This window comes from Pantherophis guttatus, chromosome 10, assembly GCF_059756535.1.
Source record: "Pantherophis guttatus breed Tessera chromosome 10, ASM5975653v1, whole genome shotgun sequence".
In the NCBI taxonomy this organism is placed as follows: domain Eukaryota; kingdom Metazoa; phylum Chordata; class Lepidosauria; order Squamata; family Colubridae; genus Pantherophis; species Pantherophis guttatus.
In genome coordinates this window covers 27,880,417-27,901,331 of record NC_142072.1, presented here as the reverse complement: position 1 = coordinate 27,901,331, position 20,915 = coordinate 27,880,417, and the positions used below count along the sequence as shown (strand labels likewise).

The following is a 20,915-nucleotide window of genomic DNA, read 5'->3' as shown; positions in this document are numbered from 1 at the left end:
GCATATAGAGAGAGTGTTTGAGTGTGGGGTCCACTGCTGATGGGTTCATATAATCAAAGAGTAGAACCGGTAGTTCTTTTTGTAGGGCCATCAGGAAAAATCTCTTGAATCCAATTTCCTGAAGGCAACAAATCTTGATTGCATTTAAAAAAAATAGCTGGTGAAGAAGACAGGATTGCCTCTTACCTTTGCTTTATTAACAATAAATGTATTAAATTGTAACTCACTTTTCAGGATGCCCTGCAGTTATTCCGGGAACCCTGGATGCACTACAAAAGATAGGCAGCATTTGCATAAATAGCCCAACTTTAAGAGTCATGTTAACTGTTAAAAAAAACATAGAGGAGGTGTACCCTTCTGTCTGATACACAAAATAAGTATTTTGTAATGCACACAAATGTATATAGAAGAAGTCTGAATGCTAGCTAGATTCCCCTTGTGCTCAGCATTCATTGGGCATCAGTCTCAGATTCATTTTGATTGAGATCCATGCATCTGCAGAGAGCCATAAATTGTACAGGCAATTTGCTGTGGCCAATTTTTCTCTCTCCCCTGCCCTATCTTGCCGTATGGTGCCCGCACTCAGACTGCTTTTTACAAAATAAGCAGTGACCTAATTGTTTTCTATAGTGTTTGTGAAATGTTTATTAAACTCATAACACTGTTGTGTCCAGTGCTGTTGCCTTCCTTGTCTATAAATGGTAGAGCTTTGCTGTGATATGTAGCTTGGTGGTGCAGAGGAATTCAGTTCTGCCTTTGAAAGAGGAAGGTGGGGGACATAAAAAGAGAGGCCTTGCCTTTGGAAAAGTAGAACACCCAAGAAAGAGATGAACAGCCCAGCCCTGACTGTGTTGTCCTTTTTTGTTTTTGTTTTAAGTTTTATTGGGTTTTTATTTTTAAATATACATCAATATCATGAACAGTGTGGCCTCTGTGGCCTTCCTTTTGATACAAACAGCAATAATAATAATAATAATTGTTACATTAATCAAACTTATATAATCCTAGTAGTGATATTCATGTTTGTTTTAGAGTAGTTATTCAATATTTCAGTGCTTCATTTTAATGCCAATGATATTATTAAGCGTACATAGTAATATCATCTTTCAACCTCTAATCTTCCCATCTAATTATTACTTATATTCTATTATATAAAAATTATATCTGCTAATATTCCCCCTATTTTTTATTTCTATCTCTATTCTAGCTTCTAGTCAGGCCACCATTACTAATCCTAGTGTTAATACACATGTTTATATTAAGACATAGTCCTTCATTATTTGGTTATTCAAAGTCACAATACACCATTCTACGCCATTATTTAAACATACCTAATAATACCATATTTCAACCTCCAATCTTTCCATCTAACAATTGCTTTATATAAAGGTGTGTATTCTTATTTCTACCCCTATTCTAGTTTTTAATCAGGCCATCATTATATTAGAAAAAAAGGGAAAAAAGAAGTAATTCCTTTCTATCCATCATCTCTTGCCTGTTTTAATACTTCAGTTCTTATTCGTTTTTTGGCTTGCCTCCCATACTCCTCTCTTGGATCTTTGTCTCTATCAGCATCTGTGTCTTCACCATTCAGTCGGAATATTTCTTCCACCTCTATCCTCCTAAACTGCCAGGTCTCCAGAGTGTCCACCACCCAAACCACTATCTCCTTTTCAAAAGTAACTTGGGTTACCCGATTTCATTTTTAAATCTCTTAAAGTACTTTTCCTTTGGCTTATTTCATCAGTCTGTCAACTTGCAAAGCTTTCAAGTTGCCATGAGCTGGAGGGAGGGAGAACTGAAGTGAATTCCATACATTTTTCTGACCGCAATCAAAAGGAGGGTTTTAGGTTTCACAGCCAGCCAAAGTGGTTAATTGGAGAATGTGATTTATGACATGGCCAGGGGGGAGGGGAGAGACAGGGTCATAGGGGAACGTAAATCTACGTGGGATCAGTCCTGACTGCATCCGAGTATTGCCGGAATGTTACTCCTAATAAATCACTATATTTCCTTTGAAGTTTGGATCATGGCTCATGAATTAATTACGGCATCTTTCGGAAACTTGACACAGTCATTATTATCTTTATTGTCTTCTCCTTCTCATCTTCTTGTTCTATTTGCTGGTTTATCTGTTCTGTCTTTTCCTTCATTCTTTCTGCTGTCTCTTCTATTTCCTGGACTCTTTGATCTTCATTTATTATCAGTTGTAGGGTATTTTCTATTTTCCCATTTTAGTTCAGTTTATGAAAGCAAAGTCGGCTATTCAAGTAGATAGTTCCAGCATTTTATAATGCCTTTCCAAAACAACGCCTACCCAGTTTAAAAATCCAATTTTCTATGTTTTAAAAGGTATTTAACTTTTCTCCCCTTAGTTCCTTTCTTTTGGGTCTAGGATTTTTCTCTCTTGTTCACCGCTTTAAGAAATAGTTCTAAGAGTCTCTTTTCCTGCATTTTCCTCTTCTTTTTTCTTTTAAGGGTCTAAATAAAAAAGGAATCTTCTCATCCAGCTCCAGTCACTACTTTGTTGCCTTGGCTGTCCCAGCTTCATGACAGCCATGATGACTGCCTCTTCTCCTCATTGTGGAGGGAAGAAGCCCTAGGTCAAGCAGGAGAGTTGCTGCTCTCCGTGACCTGCAGGGCACCCCTCTTTTCTTCACCACCCCTACAGGGTGGCTTTAGCTCCTTTTGGAGCCCTCCAACAGGGAGAATTTGGCGTGGGAGCGGGGAGACCCACTCCTCACGTCTGATCTCACCATGACGTCGGCCGGAAGTCTCCTGACTGTGACATCCTTAAAAGGGGGCAGAGAAGCTTTCAAAATTCTGGTAATGAATAAAGTAGTTGCATTTTTGGAATCTCCACAGTGTCCGTTTTGTGACCTGGCCCACCTCAAAGGGCTTTCAGTAGTTCCCAGATTTGGCAATGGGCAAGAAGGGGATGAAGGGAAGGGAAAGACTCTGAATGTACTTTTACTGTTCAACAATGCAATCCTGGCCTGGATGGTCTTTGGTTGACAAGAGGGGAACAGCTGTTCACATTTCAGGAAGTTACATATCCCTTTTTTCTCTCTCTGGTAGGCTAAAGATGGTTGATGTTATCATTCAGAATACGCAAGGAGCTGAATCCTTGGTCAAAGGCTATGAGGTGAAATTGAGTCAAGAGGAAGCTGTGCCTGCAGACGTCATTGCCATTCAGTCCCACCGGGCCTCCTTGCAGGTTGGTAGCCGTGAGATGCTCTTACACAAGGCCACAAATCAATGCCAGTTGCCCCCTTCTGCCCCTTCTGTCTGCTGGAGAGATGCCAGCCTTTCTCTGCTCTTGCAGAACAGTTCTCTAGGCCATCTTTGTCATGCTGGGACTGATGGAAATGGGATAATCGGGCTGGCCTGCTCTGGGGGACAGGCAGGTTGGCCTAGTTGGTCCCAAGGCTTCCTTTGTCTTGTTCTCCTTCGTCCCCAGTATTGAAGGCAAACACAATTGCACATAACCATGTACCTGTATCCAGTTGGTTTGCGTGGCCATGTTGGCTTCTGGTTGAAAGAATGAGCTGTGGCAAGGTTCATATCTTGGGAATATGAGTTTGGGAGAAAGAAGCTGACTTGGATACAGGTAGTTCTTGACTTACAATCGTAATGGAGCTTGCTGATGATTTTTCTAAGTAATGACAATCACAAAACAGTTCATCCCATGACCAACCCAATTTTATATTTTGTGGTGGTTGTTAAATAAATCACATGGTCTTAAATGACTCCACAGTGTTCGCCATGTGGCATTTTTCTTGAAAACTGAAAATAAATGACAGTTTTCAGCAAAAATGTCATAAATTGTGGTAATGTGACCACAATTGGGAGGCTGCAAATGACCATAAATCCAGGATGGCTGCTGAGCACCCGAAATGTGGTCACATGAGGGCACGGGGGAGGGAGGGGGGCAGAGTCAGAACTTTGGAACCAAGTTGTAACTATCTTTTGGAGGGGATCTGTCATAACTTCTAAACTGGATGTCAGTCAAGGACTACCTGTATAAGAGTTTTCACCAAATAGAAAAATCTATCACTTTGATCATGGGAAACAGAAAAATTAGTTAGCCTAAATAGTCCTGAACTGGATGAGGCACATAAGAGAAAGTCCACTAGAGAAGGTTAGCTACATAAGAGAAAAGCCTGGGCAGCAGCAGGGAACTGGACACTCCACCAAACAGAGAGGAGCGTATGGAGGGGGCATCTCCTGCCTTTGCCCGTGTGCTTGACATCAACCTGAATTCTTTGGTTCTGCACGCAGCCCTCTTCCACCAGAAAGACCAAGAGCTGCTAGGAGATTATCCAAATCCCAGGGCTTGGTGCTGGGAAGCTGAAAGGAAACATCCTGCCACAAGGCCTGGGGAAAGGGGTCATGTGAGGCCCAGACCGAAATCTCACCAGAAGCTGCTAAGGGACTTGCCTCCAGGGAAGGGTTCCTTTCACTGAATTGGCTCCACTTGAATCCTCACTCAGACTCAACCCCTTTTGTTTACCCCTCAGTTCATGCTGTTTTGGAGGACAGTCACACACAAACCTCCCTTCAAGCAGGCCTGAAGAGTCCATGCCAATGCCAGAGAGTGAGATTTGGCTTCTGGGAGGGTTGACAAAATTGCTGTGCTGGAACCTCTTTTTCCCCAAAGTATCTTTCTCCAAATTCATTTTGTCTTCCTTACTGCTGGAGCAATGAACTCTGCTCACTAGGCCTTTTTGCTCATTATCATCAGTCAACAAAGGAGGCGCCTCTGTTTCTCAAGACCAGACCACTGCTTTTATGGGGTTTCCTATTCAGCCAGTCGATGAATTTAATCCTGAATCTGTCACTGCCAGAATTATCTAGCAGAGAGAGATAATTACCACCCTTCAGCACTCAAAAAACAACAGGAAAAAATGGATGCGCTTGCACAATGTTTATAGCAGGGGTGAAATCCAGCAGGTTCTAACAGGTTCTGGAGAACCAGTGGCGGAAATTTTGAGTCGTTCGGAGAACTGGCAAATACCACATCTGGCTGGCCCCAGAGTGGGGTGGGAATGGAGATTTTGAAATATCCTTCCCCCAGGAGGGGAGGGAATGGGGATTTTGCAGTTTCCTTCCCCTGCCACACCCACCAAGCCATGCCCACAGAACCGGTAGGGAAAAAATTTGGATTTCACCCCTGGTTTATAGGTAATGTTCCTGCCAGGAAATCCGTTCACCTGCAGAAGGTTTGGTAACAGAGCATGTTGTTGCCTTGGTCATTCTGTGAAGGAACAAGCTGCACTTGAGGGTGAAACATCCTCTTCTGAACATTCAGCTCATTGCAAGTAGGCTGGGGCAGCTGTTGTGGCTGAGGACCTCGGTGGCATCCAGGTTTCTTGGCCGAGCAGCCAGTTGGTTGACAGGTGGTTGGAGTTTCATTTTTATGAAGAAGTCATTGAAGTCAGGTCCTCTGGAGTATTGTAGCGACACATGAATGTGTGCTGATTGTTGGGGCAGAAAAGCAGAGCAAGATTTGGAACAGGGCTGCAGAAACCCCACCTGTGAAAAATGAGCAGGAATAGGCTGAGAAAGAAGCCACCAGGAAATGGCCTTTCTCTATCCAGGATCACTTGTCTGTTTTTTGGTCAATGATAATGTTTGCTCCTTGTCCTTGTTGTGTATCATTAATATTCCAGCACTGGATCAGTGAAGTGAACACCAAGAACGCTGTTTTTGCAACCTTGGAGGATGACTTGGCAAGAGCCAAGGGGGTAGCGGACCAGCTGTACCGCTTGAAGCAGGAGCGCAGCCTGGACCTGGAGCACTACCAGGAGAAGGGGGCTCAACTGTGGGATCGCTGGCAAAGAGTCAGCCTGCAGATGGAGACTCGGTAAGGAAGGGGCTGAGTGGAGCTTTTTGAGATTCTCAGAATCAGCTTATCAGGCTTTAGTATCTCCAGTTCGGCAACATAGTTCAAAAGGAATGGCAGAAACAAGGCAAACTGCTTATAGCCTTGACCAAATTTTATTTTTGATTACCTGTATAGTTCTCCCTAGAGAAGTCTGTCACATGTGACGTTTGGATTGCTCTTAACATAAGGTTTTAATATATTCTCTTTTGATTAGTTGAATAAGGATATTCTTAGATTAGACAAAAGACTTTGTTAATATTTTTATTCTGACATGATTCTTATTAAATCAGTTCTGTTTTTAATTATTGAATATCAACTTCAGTTTAACAATGCTCTAAAGTCTTAAATTGATACAAAATATGTTGCACCAATTTAATGTTCCCTCAGTATTTTTATTTAAGCTTAATTTCTTGTAAATCTTTTATCTGTTGGTGTGAAAAGACAAAAGACAAAAAGACAAAAGACAAAAGCTGTCTTTTTCCTATTCTCTCTTGATAGCTCCCATTTTCTTCTGAGCTTTGGTTTACAAATGTTTCATGCATGATCATGAGCTTTTCCAGAAGAGCGGCTGACCACTAGATAAATGTTACTGCCGTTATTACTTTCTGTCTACACTTTGGTTTTCTGGGAAATCTGTCCATTGTCCATGGAATATCCATAAGAGTATCTTTGCTCTACCGTTTCTCTCTTCATTTCTGCCCTGCACCAAGCGGTGTTATTAGTAAGATTTATGCTCTCCAAACAGTCACTTTTGGATAAAGATCAGGAAGAAGGAAGAAGAACTACTTTGTGTTCTTTTGAAGGTAGCAGACAATCTAAGGGGCAGTCGCACTGTGGACAATCGCCCCATCCCATCCAAGGATCAGGTAGCCTGACTGAAAGGAGCTGTGAGTCCCTAGAATGACTCCAGCAAAGAGCTAAGGGTGCTGTGGAGCCTCAACCTCCTTGGATGTAGGCTCTGCAGTCTCCTATACTCAGAATGAGTGGAAGCCTTAGAGACTGTTTGCAAAACCTTGGGGTTTCTTGCAGAAGGACATGTCCATTGCTGTTGCTGCTGACCTGGGCGAATTGACCGACCAAAATAAATACATTCTTGATGCGTAGTCTGTAGTAAACCTTTATAGATTGCAAACCACTTCAGACAAAGGGTGTCTGAAGAGTGTGGTCAAAAAAAATTGGGAAGGACAAAGGTACTGTCATGGCCATCATCTTGACTTTTTTAAAATCATACTCTGTGGATGTCCCTGGAAAGGTTTCCCCTCTACTGTTCTATTATAAGTGTACCATGTTTGAAACGTCTTTTATCAGTTGCCGTTTTCTCCTTTCCTTTGTTTCATTTCCTCCATTTCTTGGCAGAAAATCTGATCTGGAGAATATTGAGGATGTTCTCCGGGATTATCGGAACTGTCATGGGGCGCTTGTCCGGTGGATTGAGCAGACTACGGTCCAGCAGGAGCTGATGAAGCCTGGACAAGCAGAGGACAGCCGGGTGCTCTCAGAACAGCTCAGTCAACAGATGGTAAGGATGATGGAGAGACGCAAGAACCTTCTTTCTCTGGAACTACAATTTCCCTCATTCTCATCCAGGTTCAATCACCACATGAATGTCTTGGCACTTTGAAAAATAATGTCTCCAGCATTTGTGAACAGAAAGATTCAGCACTTTATCTTGTCTAGATCTGTCATCCTCTAACTTCCGTAGCAGCAGATGCCTCCTTTTTTCATAATGACAATTGCTATTGCTGTGAATTTATTAACCTCCTGAGAAAATCTGTTTGATTTCAGTATCAACTGCATGCTAGACTTAATGGCCTTTTGGTCCAACATAGCTGGGCAGCCCTTATATCCTTCAGAATAAGAGCTATGAATTGAAAAGGAAAGGTTGTGTCTTCCCCAAGAGAGACTGAAAACACAAGGGAAACACAAGACCTGGCTTAATAATAGAGTCAGGTTATTGGAGAGGCCGTGTGGGTATATCCCCCTGCTCCAAAACGTGGATAGAGTAAAAAAAAAAAAAAAAAAAAAGGCAGAAAAGCATCCTGCTTGTAATTGTAATTTTGACTTTTGCTTTTATTTTGAATTTAAGGCACTGTTTGCTGAAATAGAAGCAAATCAAGCCAACCTGGACCAGTGTCAGAAGCTGTCGCAGCAATATTCAACTGCTGTCAAGGTAACATATTTCCTCTAGTTGTACAAAGAAGACGCAGGCAATACAAAGACAAAGGATGCAGAATTAGATGGGACAGAGTTTGGCAAAACTGAGGCTGGTTCTGAAATAGTCCTGGGCATTTGGAAAGGTTATTTTAGATAATAGGCAGATCTTTGCCATAAAGAATGTGTGAGTGCACTGCTGGACTGTGCTGTATAGCAGAAAAGAAATTGCTAGGAATTCATTGTGATTAAAGCATTCAACAGTATGTTGTAATATTTATTAATTATATTATAACTGTATTATTATTAATATTATTATTATTAAATATTTTGTTACGTGCATCCAAAGTACAGATGTTTCAAGTAATTTTCTGTGCTGCCTTGTAACTTTTGAAAGAAATTGGATCAGGTAGTTCCACTGGCAGCATTCTGAATAGGTTACCATAGTTGATAATTAATCAAGTTCTTTGCTTGCTTCAAAGAGGAGTGTTTTTTTTGAGGGGGGGGGGATGTCCAGTAACTGCTCCAGAGTGGGTACAGAAGTGACATGACTCAGTAAATCGGTTGGGGCCCAGTTTGCTTTGGGATGGTAGGATGGTGATGATAGTTTACTTTGAGAAAGAGTATCAGGGTGTATTAGTCAGATGTAGGAAAGATCGTCCTGCAGCACCAGAATTTCTTTCGTCATTTTGCCCTCTCAGGAGTATGAGTTGCAGCTCATGACCTACCGTGCATTTGTGGAATCTCAGCAAAAATCCCCTGTGAAGCGCCGGCGTGTCCTTTCCTCCTCCGATGCCATCACACAAGAGGTGAGGTATGGCCCCTGCTGGCCTTCAGTTTTTTCTCTGCAGTGCTTGGGGGGCCAGAGGATTTTCAATTCTTAGTGTTGCTCCTACAAACTGCTTTCTTTTCAGATCCTATTAACTTTTGCCTTTAGAGAATAAACAATTGATGAAAATTACCCAAGAAAGCCAGTCAAGTAGTTGGTCTCCCAAGCCATGTACATGGATACAAACTCTTGGTTCGTGTGCTTAGTCAAAACGATGGAAGCTTTTGTTAACTGGAGCTCTTTGACACTGAACCACTGACTGTCCTGCTAATAGGGAGAGTGTAAGGGTTGCCCTCTGCCACCTCTGGAGGGTTCCAGGACCCTCCATCTTGAGGGTCAAAAGGAAAGCTCTTGCCTTTCACATCATACAGACCACAATTCTTCTCGCTGCTAACTTAACTTAACTGCTTGCCTCATCCCCAAAATTGGTTGTGAATCATCCCCTCCCCTTTGCCTTCCTTTTTCTTTCTTTTTGTGGGGAGGAGGAGGAGAAGTATCTTGCTTCTGAGGTTTCTCCTTTGTTTTTTGCGGTGAGAGAGAACTTTCTGTAAATGAGAACCATTTTACTTTATGCTTCATTGTTGTTGGCTTTAACGGGTGTGTTCCTTGTGCTTCTCGTATCTTGTAGTTCATGGATTTACGGACACACTATACAGCCTTGGTCACATTGACTACACAACATGTGAAGTACATAAGTGATGCTCTCCGGCGCCTGGAAGAGGAAGAAGTAAGGACAGAATTTATGTAATCTGCTATTTGCCTTGTGGCCCCCTGGAGTCTTGCACCAGGTTTTATCTCATAGGCTCATGAGCAGTTGAGTACCCCTCTTAGGGAGGCATCAGGATTTCACCAACAGAAGCATATTAGTGCAAAGCGGAGAGTCTTGAAGTAACTCTGGACTCAGCTCATTAAATGAGATCTGAGCTCCTTCTCTAGAAGCTGTTCCCACAAGGGGAGGACCCAGCTCTATATCCTCCAGGCTGGTCGGTTTAGCAGCCAAGACAACGGACCTTAGCAGAACTCTGCACTTGGCATTCAAAGACTTTTAGTTTCATGTCATCTTTGTACATTGTTTCACCTTTCCCGATACACTGGAGAGGACCTGGACCTGGTAATTCTCTCCAGTCTCCTGAGATCATTTCAGTTTCAACATTGTTCTGTGCCCTTCAGCCCTTCTTCTTACACCCTGAGAAGCCCCCAGGCAGGTTTATATTCACTCACCTTAGAAGAGGACATCAACTACATTCTGGTTCTAGCACACTGGTCCCATGTAGTTTTACATTGTTAGGCCTGTAAGAAGCATTGTGGGTATTGGTGTATATATTATGTATCACACTTCCATGTTGTTTGATTTCATTTTTTGCAGAAAGTTGTAGAGGAAGAGAAGCAGGAACACATGGACAAGGTGAAAGGACTCCTGGGCTGGGTTACAAGCTTCAAACAGAGTCCACCGCTCAGAAGCATCTCACCCACAAAGAGGAAAATGCTGGGAGATATTGAGAAGTCCATTTTGGAGCAGCAGGTGCCTGCGTGGGTTGAGGGCCTACCTTTCCTTTTATGTTTTCATTATAGACCATGGCCTGTGTCACATCAGTCTTACTTAATTGATGTTTCCAGTGCTATCCACCTCTATCTGAGCTGCTTCTTGTGCTCATTTTTTGGGGGGAAATGTATCATTAGAACTTTCCCTGCTCTTTCTTTCTGTCAGGGCTTGAATGAAGAATTGGCTGCAAAGAAGGAGGACATCTCAGAAGCTATAAAAACTACTCAAATATTTCTTGCAAAGCATAACAACAAGTAAGTTGAGAAAATAACATGAATTTGGAAAGTTGGATTAGTGCAAGCCTGCAAAGCAGACTCCAGAATAATTTTTAATGAAACTTTGGCAGATCGCCAAATTGTACAAGTTATTTGCATTTTTACTGAAAATCTCATGATTTTGACCTTTTTCTGGGAAAGGAATTATGTAAAGGGTACCCTGACTATATATCTCAGCAGAATAACTCTTCAGAAACATAATGGAATAAGATCAAGTTTGGAAATGGACCATTTCTGGCCAGGAAAAAGAAAATCCTGAAAAATGTCCCCTAGAAGATCCTGATGGAGGAGAGGCACTGAGGGCTTTAGGCCACTCCATTCTTAAGGCCTCTCCAGGATATCTGCATGAGTGGTAAAACAAGTCACGATGGTGTTTGCATTGATGCAGTCAACATACATAAAAGCCTTATGGAATTTTGATCTTGACTTCTTTTTATCATAGTATTTCTAATGGATTTTTATTCCATTTGGAGGCCTCCAAAAGATCTTGATGATGGTGGTAGTGGACCACTTAAAGAAAAAGGCTGGGCATTGCTGCCTTTGTAAATTATTCCATCTTCCTATATCCCAGTCACATCTTGGATATAGGAAGTGGTATCAATGTTGACATATTAAATAAACACCTATTGTCAATTATTCCTGCTAATAGAGTACAGTATTATACTAGCCACCCACCATTCACACCTGAGGCCTCAGAAAAGTGTGGTTCACTGATGTTCAAGGGGTTTGGCCAGGATGACCATTTGCATGGGCAACTTTGTGTATGGGAATGCAGAATCTCCATCAGCTGCTGCCCACTGGCTCTGTTTCTGTTCCAATCTGTCTTTCTTCCCATGCTGCAGACTTTCTGACCAGGAGAAGGTGCAGATTTCAGTCCAGCTGGATGCGCTCAAAGAAACTTATGACCAGCTCTGCTGTGATTCCACAGAACAGCTTCAGCAGCTGCAGAGACACATGGCTCAGGAGATGGCACATAAGGTAGCTCTTTTCCCATTGCCTTTATTTTCCACATTTCTGGCATTCTTTCCCCAGCGGTAGAAGAGACGGTTCATGCTTAGAAACATCCTGCAAAACTCTGAAAGTTCATACAGGCAACCACCCATTTTTGTTCCACTCCATTACCAAACGAGGAGGAAGTCTCGGTCTGTATGGATTATGGGAACCAAGCTGAGAGGGTTGCTCTCTAGCAGGCTCTCTAGCAGCTAACAGTTAATAGATGGTAGACTAGGCCTGTCCCCTGAAGGGCTCCTCCCTTTCTTTCTTTCTTTCTTTCTTTCTTTCTTTCTTTCTTTCTTTCTTTCTTTCTTTCTTTCTTTCTTTCTTTCTTTCTTTCTCTCTCCCTCTCTCTCTCTCTCTCTCTCTCTCTCTCTTTCTTTCTTTCTTTCTTTCTTTCTTTCTTTCTCAAAGAGGATGAGTAGTTTTGTGCTTCCTCCAGTAATATTTCTCTCATGCAGTTATGAAAAGCTTATCAAGGTTGGCCTCTCACCTTATCACCATCCATTCTTTGAAAATAAGTACAGCTTATATAAAAAACATGGGGTAGGAAATGTCCAGGTCTGCTTCCATCTTATTATCAGTCCCTCTCCTGCATTTGGCTGCTTCTGCAAGAAAAGAAGCTGATAAGACACCTGAGGAGGAGCCCTTACCAGATCCTGTGTAGAAGAGACAGTGAAGGTGGAGGGGAGGGTTGTTCAGGAAATGGAGAACAAAAGGTGAACGTCACAGAAATAACCCAGATGACCTACAAAGCAGGGTTAAGAGCTTGGCTGAAATAGGATTTATGCTTGTAATCCCAAAAGAGCAAGGAGAAAGAATTTTTCTCTTCCCTCTCGGGTAGCCCATGGAAAGACTATACATGGCCAATTCACAGCCTATGATACTCTCCAATTATAAATGTGTCAGTGGTCGAAAATGGTCAAAACATTTCTTCCTTCAGTCCTGTTCTTCTGCAGCCTTCTGCTACCTCTTATACCCTTGGCCAATTGTCTGAGCATCCTTTCCATCTTTGTTACTGCTTTGTTCATAAGTCCTATCTGAATATATCTGTATATCATTGTATATAAATGTGATATTCATGTGTCCAATGCAACCTGTAAATCTGTGTGGAATTGTGTTTTTAATGCTTGCAGGATCCCTCTACTCTGAAGCATTGTAAACCAAATCAGCCAAGCAGATAGATGTCAGTTTTTTATTTGGGCATACCCGCTGCAGAAAAAGGGGCGCCGTTTTAAATCATAGTATCACAGCAGGTGCCATCAGAAAATCACAAAATCATCAGAGGGCTCTTCTCCCAAGTGTTGTAACCACTGAATTTGGGGTTCTTTTGTCACAGCCTAGAAAAGCTTCCCTATTTCTTCCTGTCCACTGTGATCCCTCTTAGGAACCAGCATCCCTTTATAATTCTGGATGCCTGATGTGGAACACGTTGTCATTGGTTCTGGGGAAATGGAGGGAGGGAGAGGAATCTGAAAGGTATTTTTCAATTTCATGTGAGAATAAGACTAAAGTTCTGAAGTTTGGTTTGGGTGCTTCACAGTTGCATGGAACCTCTTACACATTTCTGCTTGTGGAAAATCTCCAACCCTTGGGGGACAGAAGGATTGTTCAAGTTTTAAGGCAATGGGTGGAGCAGACAGAGCTGCACATCCAAAACACCAAAATTAGCAGAAGCCTCAGCATTGAGCATGATGATGTGTCCCTATTGTTTTCTGTTTCGTGTTTATTTACTATTCAGAATAACTACCATCCTTGTTCACAATTTTCTGTTGTTGTTTTTGAAAAACTAACCTTCCTGGAGTTTGCACCAAAAATCTCAGTCTAGAAATGTGGGGCAGTTGTGTGGGTTGGGCTCTGTGTGGGTGTTCTTTCTACTTTTGTGCAAAACAAACAGTCGCATGCCGGACGCTAACCCCCAGCTTTTACACTGTGTGCGCCATACGGCTGAGCTGCTACCTAAAGGCTCTGTCTTTAACTGCTCACGGCAAAGCCCCCAACTCGGGTAAGTAAGAAGCCTTTTGACGCCCCTCCTTCTCTTTCCCTCTTGTTTTAATATCTGACTGTGCATGTCTGGAGTCGTGGCTGTGGTGGTAGCAGGCTTGGAAGGCCTTTGCAGTTGAACTGCCATCCTGCCTTGCTTGGCCCAGGGAGCAGGAGAAGGTCACAGGGTGCAGTTCTGGGTTTAACAGAAGAATCTCTTGGCAGAAGAATGCTCCACAACTTTCTCACCTGTGGACCTGTAGTCTTGATGGTCCAAAACGCCCAAGATGTAAAGATTCATAGATTCTCTTCCTCTCTTCAGTTAATGCTGACCTGCTAGACTGAGAAAACACAGCATTTCCATGACAGGCATCAATTGTGTGTCGTAGTGGCAGGGAGGCTATCAGCTTAAACTGCAGCTTTGTCATTTGGATCACTTTGTAGAATTGTATTTGCAGGGAATTAGGCCCAATTCCCATGTGATTGAAAAGCATTTCTTCACAGTTGTGCTTGCAGGGGAAGATGGTTAATGGTAAGCAGGTAATTTGGTCCTCCAAGGGCAAACCACATGTGCTTATTTACTATATTTAACATGCGGCTTCATTGTCCCTTGGAATTGAGTGGCTCATAAATGCAAATAAAATACTTTGTACAACTCAAGAGACAGTACAAAATGCTCCCTCTTCCCCATGACTACAAGAAACCTGTCAGGTGAGTTGGGCTGAGCATGAGGGATAGTGCCAAAAGAAGGACTAGATCTTACGATCTCTTGGTTTCTAGCCCAGCTCTTTCCAGTGCTTCAAAATAACTTCTTCCAAATATCATGCAATTTAGATTTTTCCATGTTAACTTGAGAAGAACTGCAGTGTCTTGAAATTAAGAAAGTCATGTTTGGATAGTAGAAAGCACTTGGTTGCATCCCTTCCTCTAGGCTGCCACTCCCAAACCAGTCAAAGGGATGTTGTGAAACTGCAAAGCAAAAAGGGGACCTGTTGCCTCTTTAGGGAACTTCATGCTTTCTCCTGCTCCCTTTCCTTGGGTCCACATGGTTGAGCTGTGTTGTGGTCCTTCTGTGCTTCCTGTCTCCTCCTTTGAATAAAGGGGACTATGAGGAGTGCATGACTGTGGTTCTTAGTATGCTTCTCTCTCCTTTTCTGTCTTTTTCCCCTGGGGAAAGTGGCTGCAAGGATGCTCCTGCTGCTTTGCTGCTCTTGCTGGGTGCCCAAAATGTCTCAGTAGTGCCTTACCTGCCTGGCTAGATGTAGCTCCAAACTGTAAACAATTTGCAAGATCAAAATTGTTCCCACGTTATGTCATACAATGTATACATTACCAACCTAATTAAAATCTGCTCTCTAGATCAGTATTCACCACGCTTTAGTTGACTGAGACATCTTGGACTGGGATGCATTTATAGGCTCACTATTATTGTGATTCTGATTTTTTTTTCTCTTTCCTCTCCCTGCTCCTCTGCCCCAGGGAAATGAGGCTATTGCTGGAGTGCTAGATCTTGGCACAATGGAAGTCTTCTCTATTTCTGACGCCATGCAACAAGGTCTCCTAGACCAAGAAACAGGCCTTCTCCTCTTGGAAGCCCAGGTGATCACAGATGGTCTGATGGTTCCCAATGCCAGGGAAAAGCTCTCACTGGCAGAAGGCCCAACAACAGACATAATAAATGGCAAGATCTACCAACGTTTAGAGGAAATGCAGGAAGCTGTCCAACTGATCAAGAACATGCAACTCAAAGGTAGCCCGTTTCATCCTGTTGTTGCTGCCATCGAAAATGGAATCATCAGTGAAAATACTGGGCTAAAAATAGCACAAATACAGCTTCTCACTGGGAACTTTATAGATCCTTCCAGCCATGAGCAAATTGGTTTAGAAGATGCTCTTCAAAAAGGCATCATTACCAATCATTTTCATGAGATGTTGGTATCTTGCTTGAAATCTTGTGAGGAGGCTTTGACTGACCCAAATTCAGCTGAGAAAATTAGCTTCAATGACCTGATGCAGCAGTGTGTCCCTCACCAGGAGACAGGGCTGAAATTGCTCCCAATAAAACAGGTGTCAGGTGGGATGGTGAGCTTCCAGTCAGGCCAAGAAGCAAGCATCCTCTGTGCAGTTCCTGAAGGACTAGTAGAAAAGGAAATGACAATGGAATTACTAGAAACCCATCTCTTTGCTGGTGGCCTTGAGGACCCCAAAAGCGATTGCCAGTTAACTGTGGAGGAAGCTGTAAGACATAATTTAATTAAACAAAAACTGGCTTGTGATCTTCTGGTCAGACAACTGCAGACCGGTGGCATCATAGATACCCTTACTGGAGAGAGACTTTCACTACAAAAAGCAATAGAGGGAGGCCTGGTGACATCAAGGCTTGCAGTGATGATCCTGGAATCCCTTCATTCCTTTATAGGACTTGTGAGGCCTGAGTCAGGAGAGATTGTGCCTGTTATGGATTCTCTAGAGCAAGGTATCCTAACTTCTGAACTCGCTGATAAAATTTTAAGAGGCAGGCAAAACATCAAAGCACTTTTTAAAGCAGAGACTAATGAAATCCTTCCATGGAAGAAAGCTGTTGATTGTGGAATCCTGAATAAAGATGTTGCCAAAACATTAAAATCAACTTGCCTCCCTGACTTCATTCCAGAGATGCCCCTTTCTGGCCCTGCAAGCAGGTTCCAAAGGAGAAGCTTTTCCTCTGCTCAACCAGCAGATCACAGAGAACAAAACAAGGGTCCCTTAAGAAGCTGTGAAGAAAGGATGTTGCTCTATTTGATGACTCACAGCTATGTAAATATCCACAACGGTGAAAAATTGCTTCTGGTAGATAGAGAGTTAAATAGCCTGTCCGAAATCCTGGTGCCAGCAAAAGAAAATGGCTCTAGCATTGACCTCTTAGAAGCTAGCAAAATGCAGCCCCAAGAATGGGGTGAGGATGTTGGCAGGAATGCCGCAATTGAAGAAACTGGATTCCACAATGAAATAATTTTAGAGAAACTCAGGCTTAATTCATCTGCATCAGAAAACAAGCAGGAACAAAATCTGCAACCTCACATTTCTCTACCTAGCAAAAGAATTGAATTGGAAATTGGAGATATAAATGAATTTGTGAATGTGAAGGAACAAGAAATGGTAGCTGATTTTGCAGGAGACTTCAAAAGTGAGATGGATGACCCCAGAAGAGAGCAAGGTTTGATGATGATACAGAATAAGAGTCATATGGAGTTGCAAGAATGCAAGTCCAGTTTTGAAACGGAAAGTAGGAATAAAGAAGTCAAGTGGGAAGAACCCAAGCTTGAAAAACAACTATCAGAAGAGGAAAAGATGACATTGGAAGAGCAAGAAAGAGAAATGGGAAAAAATGATGTCAGACAAATAGAGTTGAGTGTTGACAGTTTGGAAAAGATAGAAAAACCTCACATTTTAGAAAAGGAAGTAGTAGCAGTAGATAGGAGGCCAGAGGCTACCAACTGGTCAAGCATGGGAAAAGTGCAAAACGGATCAACAGATGGCCTTTTTATTCAAACCGAAGGGAAACCTGTAGATGGACATATTAAAAGGGAGCAGTTGGCCACAGACAAAAGAGTTATTCCTAGCTATCAAAGTGCTAGTTCTCTATTGCCTAAACTATCTGCAGAAGACAGCACTCTGAATGTGTTGTTAATGCAGCTGCAAGAAGGTGGCATAATTCATGAACAGACAGGGAAGAAAATGCTCCTGAATGAGGCCATTGCCTGCGGAGCTGTGCCCAGCCATACGGCCATTAAAGTGATGGGTGAGATGAAAATGTTTAGCGGCTTCTTTGATGCAGAGACCTCTGAGTCATTAACCACTGAAGAAGTAATCAGTGCAGGATTGATGGATGAGAACCTTCTCCAGAAAGTATTAGCTTCAGATCAAGCCATAAGTGGTATTATTGACCCATGGAACAAAAACATTTATTCCATTAAGGAGGCATCTGAGTTTGGGCTATTGGATAAAGAAACTGCTACCAGAATTCTGGAGGCACAAATAGTTACTGGAGGAATTGTTGATTTCAAGCGTGGCAAAAAAATGTCAGTCACTTTGGCTTCCAACCTTGGCCTGATACACAAATCCAGTCAAGAAAATCTTAAGAAGCTGGAGAAAGCATATAAGGGCAAATATGCTGAAGACACAATTAAAGAAAAACTCATTGCTCTGCAGGCTGAAATAGGAGGTATCTTGGATCCTAAAACTAATGAACCACTGACCGTTACTCAGGCTGTAAAAAGGGGACATCTGAGTGAGGAAAAGGCCTTTAGACTCCTAACTAAGCAGTTAGCCAACGGAGGCATCCTTCACCACAAGACTGGCATGAGACTTTGCGTAGAGGATGCTATGGAACATGAATTGATTGATGAAAACCTCTATCAAGATCTCAAAAAGGCAGAAGACATATGCCTGCACCATTCCATTTCTCCTGAAATGAACAAAATTGTGTCCTTACCTCAAGCTATATCCCTTGGATTAATCAGTTCAGATTTTCAAAGAAAAGTTCAAGAAATACAAGCCTCAACTGGAAGCATATTTGATCCTGACTTTGGCCAGAAAATTACATTGAATGAAGCTGTTAAGAAAGGATTAATATCCAAACCAGTTATGGAACAAGCAGTAATCGCCTCTGAAATGAAGGAAGCTATTCTTTATCCAGGTAGCTGTAGATTGGTCCCACATTCAGAATTGGTCAGAAGGAGCAAAATTGACATTGAGTCAGGGCATAGATACCTAGAAGTTATTCCCTTTCAAGACATAAAAGATGAGGTGACTGGGAATGCATTGTTGTGTTCTCAGGCAGTTAAACTTGGCATAGTAGACCCCACGCTTGCTTTGAGGTTGCTGCAGGCTCAGGCAGACGCAAACGGCATCCTGGAAACTTCTACTGGCCAAAGACTGTCCTTGGCATCTGCTCTGGAAAAAGAAGTTCTGGATGAAGATACAGCTAAAATCATTGCTATTAATCAGATTTTGACTGGAGGGATTGTTAGTGCTGAGAGTGGAAAGCGGGTAACCTTGAAAGAGGCCACTGAAAAAGGCTTAATCACCCCCAAATTAGCCAGTGCAATTCAAGTACCTGATCCAGTCAGTAATAAATGTGGACATGACTTAGAAGAACATAAAGGCCCTGAGCCCCAAAGGTTGCTGCAAAATAATGCCTCAAAGCCTGAAACATTGGCCATTCATAAATATCGTAGTAGTGAAGAACAGATGAAGCCCTCTGAAGCAATGGACTCCAATACTTCTGCCAATGTTGGCATTGCTTCATTGAAAGCAGGTGGGAAGATGGAGAGAGATAAATCCATTCCCCCTTCCCCTTCTACTGTCTCAACTGCGGACAGCTCATTCAGTCAGTTTTTAGAGGAGAACAAACTGGCACCTGAGCTTGCCTTCATGTTGGACCCAGTTGAAGACCTGAGAGTAAAGACCCAGAAAAAAAATAGTAAAAAGAAAAATAAGTTGAGGAAGAAAGAACTTTTTAAAGGAAAGCTAGAAAGGCAAACAAGAAGTAATCAAGAGGCTGAAAAGATACTGGAAGGAACTTTCCCTGTGGACAGTAGCACGATTAACGGAGACCAGGAGCAAAAAGAAAAAGTGTTTCAGCCAGAAGAAAGTGCTTGTTTATCCCTTGGCCTTGAAATAGCCAATAGAACCCTGTACGTAGAATCTGTAGAGGGTCAGGCATCCAAAGAACTCAGTTCTGTAATTCAACAACAGAAAGAAGATGATGATATACATTTCCAAGGCTCTACCAAGATTGTGTCCGACAAGCAGGCTGATAACAAATTGCTTAGGGATGCAAAAATGGAGCTACCAAGTCAAGGTTCAGAATTAAAAGCTCATGAACTCAGCGCTTTGGAAAGTGTTGACTCAAAAACCATTAAGAAGAAGAAAGCAAAAAAGATTAAGAAACAAAGCGTTCCCTCATCAAATTCCAGGGACACCACCATGACAAGAATCAAGGTGGAGTTAATCCCTAGCGCTGCAGAATCTTTGCAGGAAAATCCATCTGGTGGGGTAACAAGCCCACTTAAACGAGGTGGAGTTAAAAGTCAGGACCATCAGGTAGGCAGGAAAGAGAAGCAACATGTTGGAGTTGAAGAGAGCCTTGCCCAAAAGAGAGATGCACCAGAAGAGGTTTGTGTACAAAAGGCAAGACTTTACAGAGATTCTTCGACAGATACCATAGAAGAACAAATATTGCTTAAAAAAAAGGAAAAACCTTTTAGCTCAGAAGAGCAGGTACCCAAGTATACACAATCCTTTGGGTCTTCTGAGTCAAAATCAGAAGATCTTCAGAACAGAAAAAATTTAGAGGACAAGTTAAGTTCTTACTCCTCCGTGACATCATTCATACAAGAAGGGGTCAAAGAAGTACTTGGAAAAGATGAAAACATTGATCATAAAGAGCTGTCCATGTCTTCAGAAGCAGAAGAGTCGAGGCAAGAAAGTGACATTATTGGACCAGAGGGACAAATGCTACAAGACAGGGAGTTTCCGGAAAGCAAAAACTATTATTCTGAAAAGTTATGCATGCAGCAGGAATCAGAAGAAATCAGAGAAGTTGGGAATGTTGATGATTCTTCCTGCATGGTTGAGAATACAGAAGAAAAATGTCAAGATGCTTCCACATCTACCAAGGTAGGTAGTTTAAATCTTACGGCTGCTCGTGCATATCTTGTGAGTTAACTAGACAACTAGTGTATTTATGAAGACAACATAGATAACTAGAGAAAGTTGTCTGGAAGCCACTTTATAGTGGTGAAGGGACCTGGCTTGAAACTGGGGAACGTTGAGTTCTAGACCTGCCTTAGGCACAAATGGGTGACCTTGGGCCAGTCCCTCTCTCACAACCCTAGGAAGCAGGCAATGGAAAACCACTTCTGAAATCTTGCCAAGAAAACTGCAGAAACAAATCCCATATTCTTCTCCTTGAACTGTCAAGCTGAGAACTATACAGCTTTATAGCTGCTTTATTGTATTACTTATTTAATTATATTTACTTGCTGCCTCCTGTCTGGATCAAAATCCAGAGGGCAGTAACAAAGTTGTACACAGTCAATCAGTGTTGTAAATTATCTAGCATAAATGGTAACATCTGCACTACAATGTTTAAATTGAACAATATTGCAGCTAAAAGCCTAGCCAGAACTTCATATGGCCGAATACAAAAACTAGTTTAATACAATGCTGGAATATTGCCAATTTGATGGGGACTGGTAAACATTTTTA

General features: G+C 42.2%; 1 protein-coding gene across 22 annotated transcripts in view; it reads left to right on the top strand.

Annotated features, from left to right (window-relative positions):
• Positions 1 to 20,915, top strand: part of LOC117663256 (microtubule-actin cross-linking factor 1) — a 323,136-nt gene that overhangs the window by 166,582 nt on the left and 135,639 nt on the right. For 18 of the 22 annotated variants that reach the window (XM_060691390.2, XM_034413267.3, XM_034413273.3 and 15 more), the window contains 10 exons: positions 3,079 to 3,217; positions 5,673 to 5,866; positions 7,244 to 7,406; positions 7,974 to 8,057; positions 8,740 to 8,847; positions 9,496 to 9,594; positions 10,234 to 10,389; positions 10,576 to 10,664; positions 11,528 to 11,663; positions 15,141 to 20,324. In XM_060691390.2, coding sequence (XP_060547373.2) covers positions 3,079 to 3,217; positions 5,673 to 5,866; positions 7,244 to 7,406; positions 7,974 to 8,057; positions 8,740 to 8,847; positions 9,496 to 9,594; positions 10,234 to 10,389; positions 10,576 to 10,664; positions 11,528 to 11,663; positions 15,141 to 20,324 — 6,352 coding nt within the window. The remainder of the gene's footprint in view (positions 1 to 3,078; positions 3,218 to 5,672; positions 5,867 to 7,243; positions 7,407 to 7,973; positions 8,058 to 8,739; positions 8,848 to 9,495; positions 9,595 to 10,233; positions 10,390 to 10,575; positions 10,665 to 11,527; positions 11,664 to 15,140; positions 20,325 to 20,915) is intronic. The other 4 variants (XM_034413270.3, XM_060691389.2, XM_087876752.1 and 1 more) reach the window with 1 other exon arrangement.